General features: G+C 39.8%; 2 protein-coding genes across 2 annotated transcripts; both read left to right on the top strand.

Annotated features, from left to right (window-relative positions):
• Positions 1-337: 337 nt before the first annotated feature.
• On the top strand, positions 338-2,649 carry zp3f.2 (zona pellucida glycoprotein 3f, tandem duplicate 2). Its single transcript, XM_042056750.1, has 10 exons — positions 338-540; positions 638-822; positions 935-1,038; positions 1,124-1,215; positions 1,312-1,492; positions 1,595-1,700; positions 2,003-2,091; positions 2,159-2,250; positions 2,353-2,444; positions 2,524-2,649. Exons 1-9 carry the CDS (start codon positions 474-476, stop codon positions 2,409-2,411), a joined length of 975 nt encoding a protein of 324 aa, XP_041912684.1. The 5' UTR covers positions 338-473; the 3' UTR covers positions 2,412-2,444; positions 2,524-2,649.
• Positions 2,650-14,638: 11,989 nt separating this feature from the next.
• Positions 14,639-16,952, top strand: LOC121677759 (zona pellucida sperm-binding protein 3-like). The gene is made up of 9 exons (XM_042056737.1): positions 14,639-14,776; positions 14,854-15,044; positions 15,549-15,646; positions 15,793-15,881; positions 16,027-16,201; positions 16,301-16,406; positions 16,483-16,565; positions 16,646-16,743; positions 16,834-16,952. The coding sequence occupies exons 1-9, from the start codon at positions 14,650-14,652 to the stop codon at positions 16,920-16,922; spliced, it is 1,056 nt and encodes a 351-aa protein (XP_041912671.1). The 5' UTR covers positions 14,639-14,649; the 3' UTR covers positions 16,923-16,952.
• The last annotated feature ends 4,489 nt before the right edge of the window (positions 16,953-21,441 follow it).

A 21,441-nucleotide genomic window follows, 5' to 3' on the forward strand; every position in this document is an offset into this window, starting at 1 on the left:
ACCAAATGAATTATGACCATAACCACTGCATGTCCTCTCTCTTCAGTCTCTTGGTTAGGCCTAGGCTAAGTCTTATGCAGGCATGATGAGCAATCAACCAATGATGGAACATGCATTACACGTTTTCACAGCCACTGTTAAACTAAAAGGTTTGGTGGAAGATCAAATAGTTGCTTTTTGACAAAACATTGATTATTTCCCCTTGGGGATCAATAGAGTATCTATCTATCTATCTTATTTCTTATGGCCACCTTACACCAAACAACTTTGACAAGAGAATCTTGTCAAAGTTGTTTGGTGTAAGGAGGCCATGATGTGTTCAGGGATTGGTTAGGTCACTTGGCCAATTGGCTTGTGAAGAACAGATTTAACAGCCACAGGTGTAGAATATAGGGTAATTTATTTAACCCCCAGCTTTCCCCAGCAGCAATTGAACCTCACTGCTCAGGCCCCTGTAGCCTACCTTATGAACCATGATCCTTCAGAGAGAAGTTATTTTTTGGACAGTTGCTGTTTTATGTGTTGTCTTTGCAGATAATGGTAAGCATGATAATTTCAGACCTACTTCAGCTTAAATGATTTTGTGTTCCAAAAGAAGACAATGTAGTCACATGTTCTCTTTCTGAAAAATGTATAGACATCCAAATCAAATGTGGGGAAGACACTGTGTTGGTGAAATGGACGGTGGGACCAGAGCTGTCTATGAATGCGTCTCGGCTCTTACTTGGGAGCTGTTACGCAAACCACTTCTTCCCGCTTCCTGGGGGTGGAGGGCAAGCAGTTTTCCTTTATCCATTTAATGCGTGTAATTTCAGAAAACAGGTAAGTCGTTTTACCACTGTAACCTTACCCCCTCCACACACACACACACACACACACACAAACAAATATTCTACCATATTTGAGACTGATGTTCTTCTGGCTATGATTTTAGATAATTGGAGATAAGCTGATATACAAAAACACACTTGCATTCAGGCCAAGGCCAAAGCCTAAACCAGCTGCAATGTCCTTCCTTGTTGAATGTATATATACAAGGTAAAACTATTTTTTTTAAGTATACTTTATAGGTTACAAATCCACAGTCCTATTTCTAAAAGTATCTTTCTGTTTCTGTGCAAAGAGAAAAGGGTTTGGTTCCTCCCTTTCTCAACCCTGGTTTTGTCCGCGTTCAGGGCCACAGCCAGCTCTACTTTCACATGGGGATCCTTAATAGTATGTAAACACATTTCAGAAACGCAACATTTGAGCCGTAATTCACCTGAATAAAATGTAATGGTGCATTTAATCTCATAATTGTTGTCGCCACAGAGAACCTCACTGGCCCAGCACAGTCAAACTCTTTTCCTCTGGGATCCTTCATCCCTGTCTGGGCATATGTGGAACAGCATGCCCATCAGCCCTTGCTGTTGCTCCTGGATGAGTGTGTTGCATCAAACACCATAGAGCTGGAGCCAACAACACTGGTCCATCCAATCATCACTAACCATGGGTAAGGTGCACCATGCGTTTCTATCTAAAACTTCAGGAAACTGTTGCCCCAGTTTCCTGAAGTTTTGTTTTGCTTATTCCATTGATTCTATACCTTCTGCAGGTGTCTCAATGATGGGAAGAATGGTAACTCAAAGTTCCTACCAAGATATGAGTCCTCTGCAGTAGTTCTTTACCTGCAAGCCTTTAGATTTTCTCTGGAAAAGGAGGTAAGAGAATGGCTAAGCGAAGGTTGTTATGAGAGGGAAAAATTACCTGAAATGTATTAGGCGGCCATGTCAATAGCGGCAAGACAAGGTTATTTATAGCAAAATTCATTCATGCAAGTCTTTGTCCTCTCAGGATGTTAGTTTGATAAATGCTTTGGCAGGACTTAATAACGAACAACATATTTGCATTATAAAACGGGGCATGTAATTCTTTCTAGTACAGCTTGGCTCTGCTTAACCATATCAGATCAAACCTGTCAATTTTTGGAAAAGGGCGTTTAATTCTATTTCTTTTCCACTAGATATACATCCACTGTAAACTTGTGGCATGGGACCCAAATAGTTTTGATAAGGACAGGAAGATGTGCAACTTCAACAAGGAGTCTGAAAGGTAATGTTTCTCTACACTGACACATTTTGTATATGACTAGTTGCTTATTTTTTGCTTTACTTCAAAGGTGGGAACTTTTGGATGATCCTTCTGAGAGTGATGTTTGCCATTGCTGTGACTCGGTCTGCAAACGGCGCATAATACGGGATGTGGACTTGGGTATGACCAAGTCATGAACTTAAAGATTTTGCCTTTTGATTATTGTCTGAAAATGTACCACCAAGTGTGTGTCTGTACTTTTTTTTTAAAAAAAACTTAAAGAACCTCAAGGGCTTGTTCAGAATGCAGTACTGGGACCACTGATAATCACGGAAAACTAATTCCAGGAAACCAACTAAAGATGTGGTATAGAGGTATGGTTTAGGATTTAAAATGTCCACTTGTCAACCAGAGCCAAATTACTTTTACTGTAAAGTTTGTTCTCTCTTGCAGGTGAGATGGAGATATATGATATGGAGTCACTGTCCTTACTGACAGGCCACGGAAGCTTGAAGTGCATCTACCTCCATCTCATACTTCATCTTTAGTTTGAAATAAACATTTTCATTTTGGGATTTATATGGTGTTTACTTATCTGAAATGGCCATGAAGGCCTCTCTCCCTTATATTTATGAGCGGATGGTGTCTAGGCTTTCAAACTCTCACATTGCAATTATCCACTCTTTGCTTTGGTTCCATTGCCGACCCTTTGACACTATCAGATTCACTTTAAGGATGTAGGAATGAGTATATAATAATAATAATAATAATAATAATAATAATAATAATAATAATAAGAAAATGTGATTTTGAGGAAATTACCAGTGCATGAAAATATAAACATACTGTATATTAACATAAAATGCAAAACAAACTTTTATTTGGAAACAGTTGGCAGGAGTCATAGTTGATAACAACTGACCAGTTGAAATGGCTGAACAGTTAGTTGAGTAGTTTGTTTAAGTTAAATTATTTAATAGTGAATTATTGTAGTGAGGACATTTATTTTGAAACAGTTGTGGACAGAGGAAATAGTTGAACAGGATCTGTAGTCTTAAGAGAGCCAGATTGTATGCTTAAAGCCTGAGACAGTATATTAAAAGTTAAATGTAGATGGATGTTGATAGACAAAGTTGAATGGATGTTGATAGGCAGATTGTTTAATGGATGTTGATGGGATAGTTTAATGGGTGGATGAGTGAATGGTTTGAAGAGGATGAATGGATAGAAAGTTGGATGGAATGTGCCTTATATCCTTGTAGAATGGAGATACACAGAGAGAGTTGGCCTAGTTGAGCAGAAAGCAGTTGATACGGGTGCATTCAGTTTAACTGGCTTTTTGATGGCCTAGTTGAGCAGCTGGAAGTTGATACAGGTGCAAATCAAGTTAATTAGCCCATTGTGATGTCATGGGGAAAAATAAGCTTGTTTTTTTATTAATATCTCAAAGTATAACGTTTACAAAAGTGAAAAATACATTCCTCAAGTGTCCTTTTCAAGACCTACGTTACAAAGTTTCTACGTTAAACGGTTGAAGCTGAATTAGCCGCAGAAATTTGGTGGGAAGAATAATAACTAGAAAAGCATTTCCTGAAGGAAATACAGTGCATGAAAATGCAAAAAATATGATGTAAAATATCATACAGAGTAAAAACAAACTATATTGGTTGCTAGGTAGATGAGGTTTAATGCAGTTGGAATGCCTGAACAGTTAAATAGGTGGATAGTTTAAATGGTTAAATTATGTTGTGGACAGAGGAAACAGTTGAACAAGATGTGTAGTCTTATTAAGAGAATGAGACTGTATGTTTAAAGCCTGAGAAACTGACAGTTGATGCAGGTGGCCGGAACACCTGGCCTAGGATTCTAATTGCTTAAGTGCTCTATTATGATGTCATCAGCCAATGCTAAGTCTATGGGGAAATTGAGTAGTTTTTAATTAATAGTTTAAAAAGTATAAAAGTTACAAAGATGAAAAATACAAAGCCCACATGTCCTAAGTACGCAACGCAGTTTGAATTAAGTTTCTACGTTAAACGGTTGAAGCCTTATTAACTACGTTAGAAGAAGAAGAAGAACTAGAAAAGCATTTCCTGAAGGAAATACAGTGCAGGAAAATGCAAAAAATATGATGTAAAATATCATACAGAGTAAAAACAAATAATGCAGATATTCACCCCTTGCAGACACGTGACTTAAGTCACGTGACGGCTCCATGCTGGACGGCAAAAAGATGGGAGACGGACGGCAAATTACATTATGTCATAAAGATTATGATGAACTGAACACCATTACTATAACATCTTTGTAGTTCAATGTATTGCTGTTTGGGGTCTGATAGTCAAAGAAGATGCCAGTGGTGTTGTTAGATGAAATGGGTCATGATCGCAAATGTAAAGTTATTAAAACTGGTGGTAACAGCAAGGGGAGATAACGTTACGTTAGGCTACTGTAATTAACATTATGGTAAATGAACACCCATAAGTATTTCTGGACTAAAATATTGCAAAGCGATTTGGTTACTTTATTTGTCTTGCTTTTATCAGTTGTAACATAGTCAAAACGTTAAGAATGTCATATCAGAACATGAAATAATAACTAGCTGCCACACTTAGAAGCTAGCTATTCTAGCTAACGTTTTTATTGTAGCTCATAGTGCTAGGGCTAATGTAACTCGTCAGTTTGTACGTTGCCCAGCGAATAAACTTACTTCTTACATGTCTTAAGTTAAAGAATTGAAAGAAATAGGAAATTAAAAAAAAACTTGAACGGTATTATCTGTTTACATTCAGATCTTGCCAAAGACTTTGCCTAAGTGCTATATGTCGTCCTGTTCAGAGTCTATGGTTGCTATAGCAACCGCTGCTGTGCTTCATACACTGAGGAGATAAGCATGCAATTGTGGTTGAAATACTCCCGAAACACAAAGAAAACAAACCAAAATATATCTATGCAAGAACATGGGATGTTGTTGTATTCCAAACAATAAGCCAACAGTCGTGGAAGGGCATTACTACGGTTAAATCTCACTATAATCTCCTAGCTGTGCGATATGTCCCATTACAACCCATTGATTTGATTCGTGTTCTTGCCGTCCACTAGGCTATTTTGCTGTGGCGCGAACAAAACGTGACGTCACTTGCAAGGGGTGAATAGTTGCAATAGTGTTGCTAGGGTACATATGTTGGTTGTTATGCCAAATTAAGTGGTTGCTATGCTGGTTGCTTAGGTAATCCTGTTGGTTGCTATGGTGGTTGCTAGGTTGAAGTTGTGGTGATTGCTAGGCTGTTGCTAGGGTATTTGACATGGTTGCTAGGCTGTTGCTAGGGTATCTGACATGGTTGATAGGCTGTTGCTAGGGTACTTGAGGTGGTGGCTAGGCTGATGCTAGGTTACTTGTGGTGGTTGCTATGCTAGTTGCTAGGTTAGACTCATTGGTTGCTATGTTGGTTGCTAGGTTGTAACAGTGGAAGTGGTTGCTAGGTTGTTGCTAGGGTATTTGACATGGTTACTAGGCTGTTGCTATGGTACTTGAGGTGGTTGCTAGGCTGTTGCTAGGTTAGTTGTGGTGGTTGCTATGCTGGTTGCTAGGTTAAAGTCATTGGTTGCTATATTGGTTGCTTGGTTGTAACTGTGGAAGTGGTTGCTAGGCTGTTGCCTGGGTATTTGACATGGTTGCTAGGCTGTTGCTAGGGTATTAGACATGGTTGCTATGCTGTTGCTAGGGTACTTGAGGTCGTTGCTAGGCTGTTGCTAGGTCAGTTGTGGTGGTTGCTATGCTGGTTGCTAGGTTAAACTCATTGGTTGCTATGTTGGTTGCTAGGTTGTAACTGTATAAGTGGTTGCTAGGCTGTTGCTAGGGTATTTGACATGGTTGCTAGTCTGTTGCTAGGGTACTTGAGGTGGTTTCTAGGCTGTTGCTAGGTTAGTTGTGGTGGTTGCTATGCTGGTTGCTAGGTTAAACTCATTGGTTGCTAGGCTGTTACTAGGGTATTTGACATGGTTGCTATATTGGTTGCTAGGTAGATGGGGTTTAATAGTTGGAATGACTAAACAGTTAAATAGGTGGATAGTTTAAATCAGTGTTTTTCAACCACTGTGGCGGGGCACACTAGTGTGCCGTGAGAGATCATCAGGTGTGCCACAGAAAATTACCCAAATGTCCCTCACTGGTCCAGAAAAGCAACTGTTGCATCAAAGAATTTATAACCACATGCTCTCATTGATTGTATGATTGCACTATTTGTGGTATGCAGGCATTGTACAACGGGGCCCCCATATCCAGTATTCACAGAATCATCACATAACCAGTTCATAACAACACTTAAATTATATATATAGTCACCTACAAATGAAACAGAGGGCGCTTGTTTTATTGAGCAGGTCTTGCATAGAAGCCATAATAAGGCCGTATCTGTGTATTATTTTAAATTTTAGGCTATGGTATGTTTATTTTTTCTTCACACAGGATGTTGGTTAAATTGTTTGTGAGGTAGATGAGGTTTAATGTAGTTGGAATGCCTGAACAGTTAAATAGGTGGATAGTTTAAATGGTTAAATTATTTGCTAGGTAGATGAGGTTTAATATAGTTGGAATGACTAAACAGTTAAATAGGTGGATAGTTTAAATGGTTAAATTATTTAGGTAGATAGTTGACGATAACTAACAGTTGAAATGGCTCTAATGTTTGCTAGCAGTTGTGCTAACTATGTTAACAACGATAATAATGTTAACCAAGTTACTTAGCTGTAATGTTTGTCAAAAATGATAACTATGCTAACTATGCTAACCATGTGACTTAGCTAACTTAGCTTATAATTTTTAGTAGTTATGCTAACTAGCATGCTAATATGCTAACTATGCTAACCATGTGACTTAGCTAACTTAGCTAATCATTTTTAGTAGTTATGTTAACTATGCTAACTCACATGCTAACAATGCTAACATGCACAACACTGTTAACATTCTAACTATGCTAACCATGCTAACTAGCTACAGTGGGTAGGAGTCATAGTTGATGACAAGTAACAGTTACAATGGCTGAACAGTTAAAAAGTTCAGTAGTTTAAAGGGTTAAATTGTTTAACAGTGAAATATTGTAGTGAGGACTTTTATTTTGAAACAGTTTTTGGGAGAGGAAGCAGTTGAACAGGATGTGTAATCTTAATAGAGCCAGTTTGTATGCTTAAAGCCTTAATGGCCTGACCACCTGGCATAGGATTCTAATTATTTAACGGCTCTATTGTGATGTCATCAGCCCATGTTAAGTCTATGGGGAAATTTTGAACAGTTTTTAATTAATAATTTAAAAAGTATAAAAGTTACAAAGCTGAAAAATACATAGCACTCTTGTCCTAAGTAAGACCTACGTAACATAGTTTGAATGAAGTTTCTACGTTAAACGGTTGAAGCTGCATGAAATGCGTTAGAAGAAGAAGAATAAGAAGCCTAGGAAGAACAGTACAGTGCATTTTCATGCACTGTAATAAATCGGATAACAGTAGAGTGCATTTTCATGCACTCTAATAAGAAGAAATCGGATAACAATAGAGTGCATTTTCATGCACTCTAATAACTAGAGAATGCAATTCCAGGGAATTACGAGTGCATGAAAATAAAGCCAGGACAGACATAGCATAGCTTAATAAAAGTTGATAGTTTAGAAGACAGTTTAAAAGTTGAATGTAGATAGTTTAAAAGTTGTTAATAGACAGATAGTTTCATGCGTGTTGATAGACAAATAGTTCAAAGGCTCTATATAGGTAGATAGTTGACGATAACTGACAGTTGGAATGGCTCTAATGTTTGCTCACAGGAATGTTAACTATGCTAACACAGTTAATAATGCTAACCAATTTATTTAGCTAACTTAGCTCATGTTTTCTAGCAGTTTTATAAAAAATGTGAACAATGGTAACATGCTAACTATGCTAACCATGTGACTTAGCTAATAATTTTTAGCAGTTATGTTAAAATGCTAACGATGCTAATAATGTTAGCTATGCTAACATGCTAATAATGCTAACCATGTTACTTAGCAAACTTAGCTAATCACTTTTAGCAGCTTTGCTAAAAATGTTAACATGCTAAACTATTCTAACAATTTTAACATGCTAACTATGTTAACTATGTGACTCAGCTACATTAGCTAATCATTTTTAGTTGTTATGCTAACAATGCTAATGATGCTAACTAGCTAGTGAGGACTTTTATTTTAAAATAGTTGAAGGCAGAGGATACAGTTGATGGGAGTCATAGTTGACTGACAGTTACAACAGTTGAACAGTTAAAAAGTTGGATAGTTTAAAGGGACTTTTATTTTGAAACAGTTGTGGGCACAGGAAGTAGTTTAACAGGATCTGTAGTCTTATAGTATGTCTCATAGCTCACCTCGGCTTGTCCCCTGCACTCAGAAATATGGCTCTAGTTAGCCAATGCTTCCAACACAGTGTTTCGTTGTGGTGCCTTGGGCATCGGCCTAGCCATGCAAATAAATCACTGTTTTACACCATTTACGAGGCTCAAAGTAGCTTCATACTTCATTGGTAGACTTCCGAGGGCCTTGACATTTAAAACGAGACATGGAGAACTTTGAAAAAGCACTGGTAGTTTATTTACAAGACGATTTATACAGACAGTACCTTAAGGAATTTTACTGTTCGACGCCATCTTGAATTTAGTCACGATAAGTAGAGCGACGAGTACAAACGAACAGGTATGATAAGGGATCAGATTCCAAAAATAATTCAGTGGAAATGCATGGATTCAGTTGCTTTCAGTAGCAGCAACTGGAATCCATGCATTTTTATCAACTGCCAGTCTCAGGCTTTAAGCATACAAACTGGCCCTATTAAGACTACACATCCTGTTCAACTGCTTCCTCTGCAAAAAACTGTTTCAAAATAAAAGTCCTCACTACAATATTTCACTGTTAAACAATTTAACCCTTTAAACTACTGAACTTTTTAACTGTTCAGCCATTGTAACTGTTACTTGTCATCAACTATGACTCCTACCCACTGTAGCTAGTTAGCATAGTTAGCATTGTTAGCATTTTTTTATCAAAATTGCTAAAAATGATTAGCTAAGTTAGCTAAGTAACATGGTTAGCATAGTTAGCATGTTAGCATTGTTAAGTGCTCTATTATGATGTCATCAGCCCTATGTTAAGTCTATGGGGAAATTTTGAGTAGTTTTTAATTAATAGTTTAAAAAGTATAAAAGTTATAAAGATGAAAAATACAAAGCCCACATAGTTTGAATGAAGTTTCTACGTTAAACGGTTGAAGCTGCATTAACTGCGTTAGAAGAAGAAGAAGAAAAAGCCTTGGAAGAACAGTACAGTGCATTTTCATGCACTGTAATAATAAGAACAGCAATAATAGTTCATTGCATTTACATGCAATGCAATAAGAAGAAGAAGCCTAGGAAGAACAGTACAGTGCATTTTTATGCAGTGTAATAATAATAATAAGAAGCCTAGGAAGAACAGTACAGTGCATGCACTGTACATGCACTGTAATTATTTCCTAAAGGATAGGCCTAAATGGCATGATTATCATGAGACCCTCCCAGTGTAATGGATGGACAGACCTTTCTGACAGTACCGACTGAACAGATATACATGTACATCTGTCATCTGTGTTGATACACTCTAAAAAATGTTGGGTTAAAAATAACCCAAATATAACCCAGCCGCTGGTTAACTATTGGACCAACACCACATTAAGTTATCCTAACCCAAAGGTCTGGGTACATTATTAAACCCAGCAGATTGGGTATGATTCTAACCCAAAACGCTGGGTTATATCAACACAACGTTAGTTAAATTGGCACAATAGACTGAGTAAAGGTAACCAATATGCTGGGTTATAACTATATAAATGTTGAGTAAAATTCACACAGTATATATGGTATAGATTCAACTGCTAGTTAAAATGACCAGTTGTCGGGTTTTCTAAACCCAGTATTTGGGTTGCATTGAGAGAAAATGGGCAACAAATAGCCATGCAATGAAATAAAACAGTTCGACATAATTATTTATTTGACAGTTTACTTTATTTTGAATGGATATAAAAGCAGCATCAGCATGTGATAAGTTACTTCCATGAAGACAGCTAGATTCCACGGTCCATTTGGGGGTCAGCCCTGTCAATCAAAGAAAGAAAAAGAGTGAATTAATCACTGCTATTGACAGAACTTTATATCAAGACTTTCCCGAACCATTATCAGTGAATGATGTTGACAAACATTAAAAATCCGGAGACAAAATATTAGCGCAACACACTCGGAAACCATGACCACCTCATGGAGTTGTTTAACAGCAGACTGACAAACATACGTTCAGTAATATTAACGTTAGTGGCAGTGCTAGTTCTACCCCTATTTTTTACAGTCTATGGTTCTACCGTTACCTAGCTCATGTTATTACACGGCTCTTCATAATGCTGAAGAATGCTCCATTCACTTGAATGGGCCTTCCCAACATTCGGTGGTCTGCTAATTCTCAATAACAGACCGTTGCTAAGTATAACAGACCACTGTCAAGGAAAATGGGTTTTATGCTTCTATTTCACGTCTTTCATATCACTACGCAAGGACTGGAACTTCATTCAAAAGTGAAAGCGGATAGTTGATCAGCTATGTTCTAAAGAATGTTTGATTCAAGTTCAGCCTATGAGTTCAGCGTGTGCTGTTGCGAACTATTTGTTTCTCAGCAAAAGCCACAATGAAACGGTAACAAATAGGCTATAGCCTAGGCTATGTAGGCTAAAGAGTCATATCGTGGGGAGTCTATTGTTTCGGTTTGGCAAGTAGCCGTGTAATAAGCGGGATAATGTATAGAACACTGGTCATTATTGGGAAAATAAGTCCAGAGCCCGTCTACGGAGAGCCTGGCCACTCCGTACTAAGTTCCATTGTACCGAATTTTGGTTGCAGTTCCACCAGAGTTCCACTGGCGGCGATCGCCATGAGTGCAGAATGAATGGGAGTCAATAGAGCTAGACACCTAAATTTGTCTCTTTCACCTGATTGTCGTTGACAAATCTCAGATTTGATTGTAGTTTGTATAACTTCAACATGGGTTATAGGTCAAAAGTTAAATGAACGAGTACTTATGTCCTTTTGATTTCTTACAGGTTGGGCCGTTGTTGCCCATAACACGCTAGCATTGTGCTAATGAATGACGTCATTGACACGTTTGAAAGGCTTTTTAGAACAATTAAGTGACTTTAAAAAATATAATACTCAACCAAGTGTATTTTCTTTGCCTCCCCTTTCGAATACAATATTCAAATTACTTGAAAAAAAACTATAACCCGAGAAAAGTGGATTTTGAGGGGTACAGCTGATGACTGACGAAATAAATTCTTATGATGTAGTTTAAATAAACCACTGTTGTCATACAGTTAACAGGCCTGCATTGTAGCACATAAATTCAATAGCAAGTGTTTCCCCTATATGTGTGTCTATCTATTTAGCCAACAGCAGAAAATAACAGAATATCCAAACGTTTTCAGTAGGCTAGCCTACCTCCATTGGCTTGTGAGCTCCAGAAATCAAAACTCAATCAGGCCAATGAAATCGTGTATAGAGTCGTTAGGTGGGCTTAACATAATGATTGATGGCAGAGTTGCAACGGTTTGGCTTGAATTCCCTGCTACTTGAAAACAAATAAGATGGATGTTGCTGTTGGCGAACAGTGTGACACGCTGGTGGGAAACGCATGGGACTCATAGCGCTGCCGCTGTCCTATTGCGTGCAGAGGGAATTTGAAAGACAACTGATTATCCCGCCCCTCGGACTGAGCACTGCGAACGGTGAGTGCCCAGACCCTACATTTTAATGTGGGTCTGGCTCGTCAGGCTAGGCTAAGGGTGCATTCAGGGCACTTCGGAATGAGAAGGACCGCCCCCATGGCTACTTTGTTTTTCCGACAGCAAGTGTTCATGTGCTTTGCCGTCGGAATGTGTGATAAACACAGATGCCACAACAAAGGTTAAAACATACACTCACTAATCCTAAACAAACAACTGTATTTGCTTAAAATATAGTGTAAGACGCTCGTGAAAGAAAGATATGCAGCTTTCAAGTGACAAAAACAGCAAATTCCCAAGTTCACATTAAAACTGTTGGACATGAAAGGCCACATGGACTACAAACGAACTACAACGTGACGACAAAAGTGATGACGAGCCCCTAACTGGGCAACTCTGTTAGCAAAATCTAGCCCCAGTTTCCGACCTCTGACTCACACATTAAGTGACGTGATTGACGCGGAATGATGATGTTTTCACTCAGAGAAAGGTTTTTCCGAAGCCCATGAACGCTAGGAAAATCTAGCCCCAGTTTCCGACCTCTGACTCACACATTACGTGACTTGAATGACGTGGAATGATGATGTTTTGCCTCGGAAAAAGGTTTTTCCGAAGCCCATGAACGCTAGGTAAGACTCCCACGATATGTTAAGGTCATATGACATGGTGTCACGGTGGTAAGTCCCTCCCCGGCTGACAGAAGTCGGACAGAATTTCTAACCAGTATGCATTGCGTCCATCCCAATATGCATTGTGTTCAACCCACCATGCATCACATCAAGTCAGATCTGCACAGATCTGCCTCAAGTCAAACACGCCTTGTGTTAAAGTTAACCCTGGTGCTGGGTAGTGTGCTCACGTCAGGTGGGGGAGAGGAGGGGCGCTGTCCTAAACTATCAACCCAACAAGCTGGGTTACAGAAAATAACCCAACATGAGTAAAAATAACCCCACACAATGACCCAACAGTTTCAACTCAGCGTTTGGGTTGAGAAAATAACCCAGCATTTTTTAGAGTGTACATGTACATGTGTACACTAAACCTGTGATCTGACCGAACGACCACAGTTCGTCAGACTGAAGAACTGTCTCTCTGACACTGTGATCTGCAGCACCGGAGTGCCACAGGGAACTGTGCTCTCTCCAGTCCTGTTCACCCTGTACACATCAGACTTCTGCTACAACACCGAGTCATGCCACATGCAGAAGTTTTCTGATGATACTGCAATTGTGGGGTGTATCAGGAACGGGCAGGAGGAGGAGTACAGGAGCCTGGTGGAGGACTTTGTGCAATGGTGCAAACTCAATCATCTTCAACTTAACACTTCAAAGACCAAGGAGATGGTTGTGGATTTCTGCAGATCTAAGCCCACTCTGCTACCAGTCCACATTGATGGGGTCAATGTGGAGGTGGTTAGCACCTACAAGTATCTGGGTCTCCACCTGGACAATAAACTGGACTGGTCAGCCAACACTGATGCACTCTACAAGAAAGGGCAGAGCAGGCTGTACTTCCTGAGGAGGCTGCGGTCCTTCAATGTGTGCAGTAAGCTCCTCAGGATGTTCTACCAGTCTGTTGTTGCCAGCGTCCTCTTCTATGCAGTAGTATGCTGGGGAGGAAGCACAAGGAAGAAGGATGTGGGGTGAATTGACAGGCTGGTAAGGAAAGCTGGCTCTGTAGCGGGAGCTGAACTGGAGTGCATCACTTCATTATCTGACAAAAGGACCCTGAACAAACTAATCAACATCTTGGACAATGAGTGTCACCCACTCCACAGCACTATTGTTAAGCAGAAGAGCCTGATCAGCTGGAGACTTCGCTCACTGCCTTGCACAACTGACAGACTGAGAAAGTCATTTGTCCCCAGGGCCATTGAACTGTTCAATGCCTCACTTAAGGGAAGAGGAGAGATAGACTTCTCTGCATAGTCTGTCTGCCTCTTCACCCCCTCCATGTTTGGTACTGTCTGTCCACTAGCCACTTGTACCACTGTCTTTATGCCTCTCTGTTTGCGTGCTATATTAGCACATTAGCACATATGCATACCCCCCCCCCCCCCCCCTCCATGCCACAGCCGAACTGTGGCCACACATTTTCTTAAATAGTTAAATATATAGATATATAGACTTTACTTTACTTTATTTCTGCATTGTTGCACTGTTGACTTACTCATTTGCACTATCACCATGACCACTATCACCATTGCACTACCACCATGACACTCATTCACATTCACACAGAGCACCTTAGAGCACAGAGAATCACAGGCTCAGTCCCTGCCTCAGTCATTGCAAGCGCCTCTGATTTATTAATCATTTATTAATCACCACTATGTGGATACTGTTTTTAGAATTGATTTAGATTAAGTGTTAGTTAGTATAATTTGTATTTTTGTAATTTGTATTTTAGTATATTTTTATATATTGTATTAAGTGTTAGTATAATTTGTATTTTAGTATATTTAGCATATTCTTTATCTTCTACTGTCCTTACTGCTTAGTTGTGTTTTTATATTATATACTTTAATTACTCTTTCTGCTGTTAAAGAATGTGTTTGTGTTGTATGTATGCTGCTGAGACCTTGAATTTCCCCTGGGGATCAATAAAGTATCTATCTATCTATCTATCTGTAATCTTTTTGAACCTGGTATCAAAATTCACTTGAGAAGACGTTTGCCATTCACACGATAATTGTCTGCACCTTGGCAAGACAGCTGCACCTGATGAACATTGTGCCTAACAACCTCATGACGAAGTTTCATGATCACCAGCTGTGACATTTCTAGAGGTATAAAAGGGGTAGCTGTAGGAACAGGTGTATGCTCTGTTACCATGGTTCCTGTTTTCTATTTGGTCACACTTTTGGTTGTCACTGTTGTACAAGCAGGTAACCATTGATTTGTTTTGTTTAACAAAGGGAAATTGCAATGTGTACCTTTATTGACCTGATGTCTTTTGTGACAGTGGACTTCTCTGTGGAGTGTGGGGGAGACTTTGTGACTGTAAACTGGCCGATGGGACTGCAGCATGAACCAGACCTTGATCCCTCTTTAGTCCGGCTGGGTTACTGCTCTCCAACCAGCGTCTCTGTACTTCCGGGTGGTGCACAGGTTGTTTTCCCGTTTGTGGAGTGGCGATGTGGGGCGGAGATGATGGTAAGTTGCCTACTGCTTTATGCTCCTGGAGATGCTAGGGAGTGACTCTCTAGCCATAAACACGGCTTAGATGCCAAAAGCCTAAATTCAATTGAGTTTGCCAAACCATGTGATCAAAACTCAATGCATTATGGGGCTAAAGGGCAGCTATGGACCCTTTCAAGAGTTCCATTATCAGCATCATAGTTGGCCCCACAAGACTTCCGTTTTAACATTCCATATGTTATCTTAATGCAGAGGAAGTAGATTGGGGCCCAAATAGAACGTTCAAGCATTGTTTTTGTTTACCTTGTTGAAAGGATCCATAGGCAACCAAAACATTCAATGCGTATAGCTTTGTGTTTTTGCCCTATTTACCCACAATGAATCACGGTGATTGCGTCACATTAGCGACCTCAACTGGAGAGCATGGATAAATGATAAACCTATATGGTGTACTGACGTGAATTAGTGTGGAATGGATGCCAGTTTATATATTTGTTAATTCTCCCCTCTCCTCTTAAGGCATTGAAGGAGAATATTGTTTGGTCTACTAAGCTGACCTATAATTCTGAGTCGGGAGCTGTTTTCCTCCTTCAGGCTGTTGTTTGTATGTACCAAAGGCAAGTGGGGCTATCCAAATTTGAGCTTGGATACACTGCTCATGATCTATGCACTGCACATCTTGGATACACTGCGCATTATCTTATTTCTTTAAACAGACAATCTACATGACCTACCTACATGTTCATCTTCTGTGTTCTCATAGGCTTGATGGTTGGCTTCCCCATATTTTCAGACCTGTCATTGAAACCTTTGGCACTAGTGAACTGGTGTTCAGTATGAGTTTGATGAATGGTAGGTTTCTTGAATTGTTAGTAACCCATGACTCTTCCCACACACCAGTTTAGAACTTTTACAGTTGCTTGTACAGACCAAAGGATACCCCCTCCCTCCTACTTTTGGAAGTAAAGCGGTTCTTGAGCAGTTATTGTGTCCACAGATGATTTCAGTGGTCCAGCGGTGACTAGCCAATACAATCTAGGCAACCTCATCCCCATTTCTGCCTCGGTGAATCAGCAGGCCCACCAGCCCTTGCTGCTGTTGCTGGAGGAATGTCTAGCTTCCACGGAGGACCAGCTGGGGCCTGAGACCTACCCTATTATCACCAACAAAGGGTTAATGTCCACTTTAGCATACTGGCACCAATTTAAATTCGAACCTTTAAACGTGTATGCTCAATAGCTGGATCCTTGAAATGGATTTCTCCTTTCCAGGTGTTTCACCGATAGCCGCAAAACCATGTCCAGGTTCCAACCTCGTCAAAGAAGCTCAGAAATCCAGCTCTATTTGCAAGCTTTTGCATTTGCTCTTAACCAGCCGGTACTGTTTCACTTAACAAGTATAACAAGGATATTTTGGTGTGCATGAACTCTGATCTGACGTTGCGTCTCATCAGGTCTACATCCACTGTAAGCTTGTGGCATGGGAGGAAAACGGCTTTAACCAAGGGAAGAAGGCCTGCCATGACAAGAATGGAAGGTAATCTATGCAGTTTTTATTTATTTAACCCCCCCCCTCAAGCATCTATCTTTAAATAAGAAAATTGCAATGGCCAACAGTTGGGAGCTCCTTGACAACCCGGCCCAGAGTTCTCTCTGCAGCTGCTGTGACTATGGTGGTGATGACGGCTGTCAGTCCAGAAAAAGGCGGGCAATAGGTATGTTCAAATTTCCTGATGACCCTTTGTGTTGTGTCCTGTGTTCCTTTTTTTTCCGACGGGCTTAGATTTGTGTTTTTCCTTTTTTAGGTGGAAAAAGGATGACCAGGGATGCTGTGGTTGGACCGCTGGTTATTGTCAATGGGAAAGCCAGTTCAGAACGAGACAAGAGAAAATAATTACCCAATAAACATTTTTTTCTTTTTGAAGACCTTCTGTCTTCATTTGTAGGTGATGTGGGGATGGTAACTTGGATTTGAGTTCTGCTTGAAGATGCCGTCTGCATATTTTGGTTGCCCAAAAGGTTCTTTGTGTGTAGTCCTTATTTGTGCAATCCCTGAAGCATGCAACTCTAAGGAGGTTTTTAAACTGAATGGATTAGTTTAACCCCTCTGCTTGATTCAGCAGATTGACACACTCAAAGTTAAAGCTGCAGTTGGCAAGTCTGACAGATTTACTGATTGTTGCAGTAACCCGCACTGTCGCGTTGGCTTGCACTAGCGTAATTTCACCAACCTTTCCATTCACACATGTAATATGCAGTAGCCAACCAACCAAAATATTTAATATATGTTTATTCCAGGAAAAATAAAAAATAAAGCCTTTGATCATAGCTCCCTATTCCGGTCAAACAAACAACTTTGCTCAACAACTTCAACTCATTTAGCATGTTAAAGGGACAACAACTATCCCATCCTTTTTAAAGAAAAGAAACGTAAATGAAAACAATAGCCCTTGCCTAACAGAAAATGAGGGACTGTGAACTCAAGAACGTTAAAAGTTGGCCCACTTTTAAGAATTTCTCAACAAAGGAAAAAACAGACACGTAGCTTTACAGGCCTAAAAGGACATGCACACTGCAAAAAACATTTAATCTATTTTGAGTTTCAGCATTCTCTCCTTCATGTTTGCAAATCTGTCAATAACTTTATCCTTATTGACCTCAATGTCTCTCTTGATACAGAGGAGCGCTAAGTCTGACAGCCGCGACTCACTCATGGTGGAGCGCAAGATGAGTTTCAGTCGGCTAAAACTTCTCTCAGCCTTCGCACTGCTAATTGGAATCGTCAAGTAAATACGATAAAGAATGGCAAGATTAGGAAAAGCCCGATCCCTGTCGTTTGCGATGAGAAATGGGAGGATTCTGTGGGTGTTTAAATGCATGCACAGCTCACTGTACATTGCACAAAATGTAACAAATTCATTAACCACTTCGTCGGCATTGGATAGATCCTGTGAATAAAAGTCCGCAAACGCTCTAACTTTTTCAGGCGCATCAGAGTAAAATGTTTCGGGTTCAGAGCAGCAAATTTTCCAGCCATTCTCTTGAAATCTGCAAATCGATGTTCAAACTGAGAAACAAAGACGTCAAGTATGTAGTAAAACACATCGACTCTGAATCTGTCCCTGTTGTCTTCTAAAATCTCATCTGCGTGTTCATCTGAACACAAACGCTTTTTCTTACGAACTCTTCCCCTATCAAAATCGGTAGTTCCCTCACACAGTATAGCCAGCTCTCTGGCTGTGTTAAACAGACAAAAACTATGCCTAACCCAGCCTACATATATTTTTATTGAACATTTAAGTAGTAAACAATTCCGAATGGATATGTGGTCAATAAACTGTATTTAAAAAAAAAAAAAAAAATCCTACCAGTGGGGGGCCCCCCCTAGCGGCGAGGCCCCGGGTTGTTCGCGCCGCAGCCCCCCCCAAATCTCCGCTACTGGTCAGATCTCATACAGCTGTGCTCTGACTGGACCAGAAGAAGCAGGAAAGAAGTGGGAGCTGTGGATTTTTGCAAAACAAATAACAGGCTCTGTGTGTGTTTTTCCTAAAACCGGCTGATTAATGTTCTGTTGGAGCATAGTGTCTGTTTCAGTGAATACAATCAAAAAAATCTTGCCAACTGCAGCTTTAAATGCCGTACTTGCACAAAAGGCTCTCAATGCGGCCACTTTGTTTTCTAGTGGAGCGTTAACTGTGTAACGTCATCTGTTTTGTTCTACCAATAATAATTTTTAACTCATAAATCCTTTTTCGTAACGTGCTGATTTACTAGGTACAACACCCAACCGGGTTAGTGTAGACACTAATTACATTAACAATAGGGTCAGGTTCAAACACACGCTTCACCAGAAACAAACGAGCTGTACATGCAAAGAGCCCATTTCCTCTACCTGTAACATAGGTGACCACTAAATAGCTGAGGAATTGGCTAATTGGATCAGCTTGTGGTGCACAATTTGCCTTCATGTTGCTGCATGCTGCCTTGCGCGCGCGATTTGAGGTCTGACGTTAGCCAGGATAGTTGCCGCCATTGTGTGAACCAAAACGAGGCTACAGGGTACACTGATTATCATGCTTTTTCACCATGCACTATAGGCTACTGGCGACTGCATAGACCACATCAATCCTATGGTTTGTGTACCTTGTAGCCTTGTTTTGGTTTACGATGGCCGCCACATGAATATAAGGCAAGTTTTGAACAAATGGTTAGCAGAGTTTTTCACCTCTGAATTGTAAGGTGGTCCACGTTCAAAGTGTGTACCTCTGGAATGTTTTACAATTCCTTCATAAGCTAGATGTGTAACCTGGCCCATACAAAAATGTGATATATGGCAATATATGTAAATCACATATATTATGTATATGTCAATGTATGCTTCACACATATAAGTCACATATATACACATACATGTCAAATATATTTCAAAATATAGCAAAATTGGCCGTTTTTATATATGTCACATATATTTTCCCAGATATACAAATATATTACAAATATATGTTAGTTGCATATATGTTAATATATGATAAGTTATGTATTTGTACGCATACTAGGGATACCAATATATTGCAAATATATGTCTATGGACATATATTTGCACTCATATAAGGTAAATATATTGCAAAATGTATGTAATGTTCTGCTATGTCACATTTATAGAAATATGTCACAATATATGTATCAGAAATATAACATGGTTGATGTTCCAAAGAAAACACACAAAATATTTGTTTAACCTTTTATTGGGGGCCAAGCAGCGAAGCTGCGAAGGCACCCATTGTGTTTCTATGTTTTCTTATTATTGGGGGCCAAGCAGCGAAGCTGCGCGGCAACCCATAGTGATTCTACCTTTTCTTATTATTATTATTATTATTACACATCTTTCCGCTGCCATTGAAGTCTATGGCAGCCCATAGAACCGTACAGTAAAAAGTTGTGAAATTTGGCACATTCATTCCATACCTTCCCATATTCCATTTCACAAATTTTCAAGTCTGAACCCCAGGCAGTCTAGCGCCACCAATGTCTCAAAGTTGGCGTTGCATCCATGCACTTAACTTTTCAACCGTATGTCCAATTTTGAACATCCATATACAGTTGGAACCCCTGGACCGGCCTGAGTTCACTGACTCCTATTACATAACTTTCCGCCATATTGGACCTCCGCCATATTGGATTTCATCAAAAACTCTTAAAAGTTTTCATAGGTCACAAACTTCATCCAATTTTCACGAAACTTGGCACAGATGATCTTCAGACCATGCCTCATAATTGCATTGCCTTTGACACCCATACTCACAACTGGTCGCCAATCACGACCAATCAAAATTGGCGGCAAAGCCGCCAAACAGGAAGTGAACTCAGATCTCGACAAGGCTTTCACATATCAAAACCAAACTCAGTACATGGACTCAGGACCCAATTAGGAGGAGGCTCAATAAATTTCATGACTTTTGACCTACAGGTGGCGCTATAATTAACAAAACTACGTTTTGGCCTCTATGGGGTGATGTGTTTGAAATTAAAACATATTAGTGATCTCTGTTAATACTTTGGGAGGTCCTTAGGCTGACACATATCAACTTTTGACATTAACATAATTGATTGGACCGCCATATTGGATTTCATCAAAAACACTTAAAAGTTTTCACAGGTCACAAACTTCATCCAATTTTCACGAAACTTGACACAGATGATCTTCAGACCATGTCTCATAATTGCATTGCCTTTGACACCCATACTCAAAACTGGTCGCCAGTCACGACCAATCAAAATTTGCGGCGAAGCCGCCAAACAGGAAGTGAACTCAGATCTCGCCAAGGCTTTCACATATCAAAACCAAACTCAGTACATGGACTCAGGACCCAATTAGGAGGAGGCTCAATAAATTTCATGGCTTTTGACCTACAGGTGGCGCTATAATTAACAAAAGTATGTTTTGGCCTCTATGGGGTGATGTGTTTGAAATTAAAACATATTAGTTATCTCTGTTAATACTTTGGGAGGGCCTTAGGCTGACACATATCAGCTTTTGACATTAACATAATTGATTGGACCGCCATATTGGATTTCATCAAAAACCTTAAAAAGTTTTCACAGGTCACAAATTTCATCCAATTTTCACGAAACTTGCCACAGATGATCTTCAGACCAACCGTCACAAACACATTGCTTTTTGGACCTTTATTCAAAACAAGTCAGCCGTGACGACCAATCGAAATTGGCGGCGAAGCCTCCAAACAGGAAGTGAAATGTTATCTCCGCCAAGCTTTCACGTATCAAAACCAAACTCGGTACATGGGCTCAGGACCCAATTAGGAGAATGCTCAACAAATTTGGTGACTTTTGACCACTATGGGGGCGCTATAATCACAGGAAGTAGGCTCATATCTCAGCAACACTTTCACATA

The sequence above is a fragment of the Alosa sapidissima genome, chromosome 1, assembly GCF_018492685.1.
Source record: "Alosa sapidissima isolate fAloSap1 chromosome 1, fAloSap1.pri, whole genome shotgun sequence".
In the NCBI taxonomy this organism is placed as follows: domain Eukaryota; kingdom Metazoa; phylum Chordata; class Actinopteri; order Clupeiformes; family Clupeidae; genus Alosa; species Alosa sapidissima.

Coding starts and splice junctions, on each gene's coding strand:
- zp3f.2 (XM_042056750.1), top strand. CDS start 474: ATGATCCTTCAGAGAGAAGTTATTTTTTGGACAGTTGCTGTTTTATGT. Junction 2,092..2,158: donor TTCAACAAGGAGTCTGAAAG/GTAATGTTTCTC, acceptor TTTACTTCAAAG/GTGGGAACTTTTGGATGATC. Junction 2,251..2,352: donor AATACGGGATGTGGACTTGG/GTATGACCAAGT, acceptor AAAAACTTAAAG/AACCTCAAGGGCTTGTTCAG.
- LOC121677759 (XM_042056737.1), top strand. CDS start 14,650: ATGATCACCAGCTGTGACATTTCTAGAGGTATAAAAGGGGTAGCTGTA. Junction 15,882..16,026: donor CAGTATGAGTTTGATGAATG/GTAGGTTTCTTG, acceptor TTGTGTCCACAG/ATGATTTCAGTGGTCCAGCG. Junction 16,566..16,645: donor TGCCATGACAAGAATGGAAG/GTAATCTATGCA, acceptor AATGGCCAACAG/TTGGGAGCTCCTTGACAACC.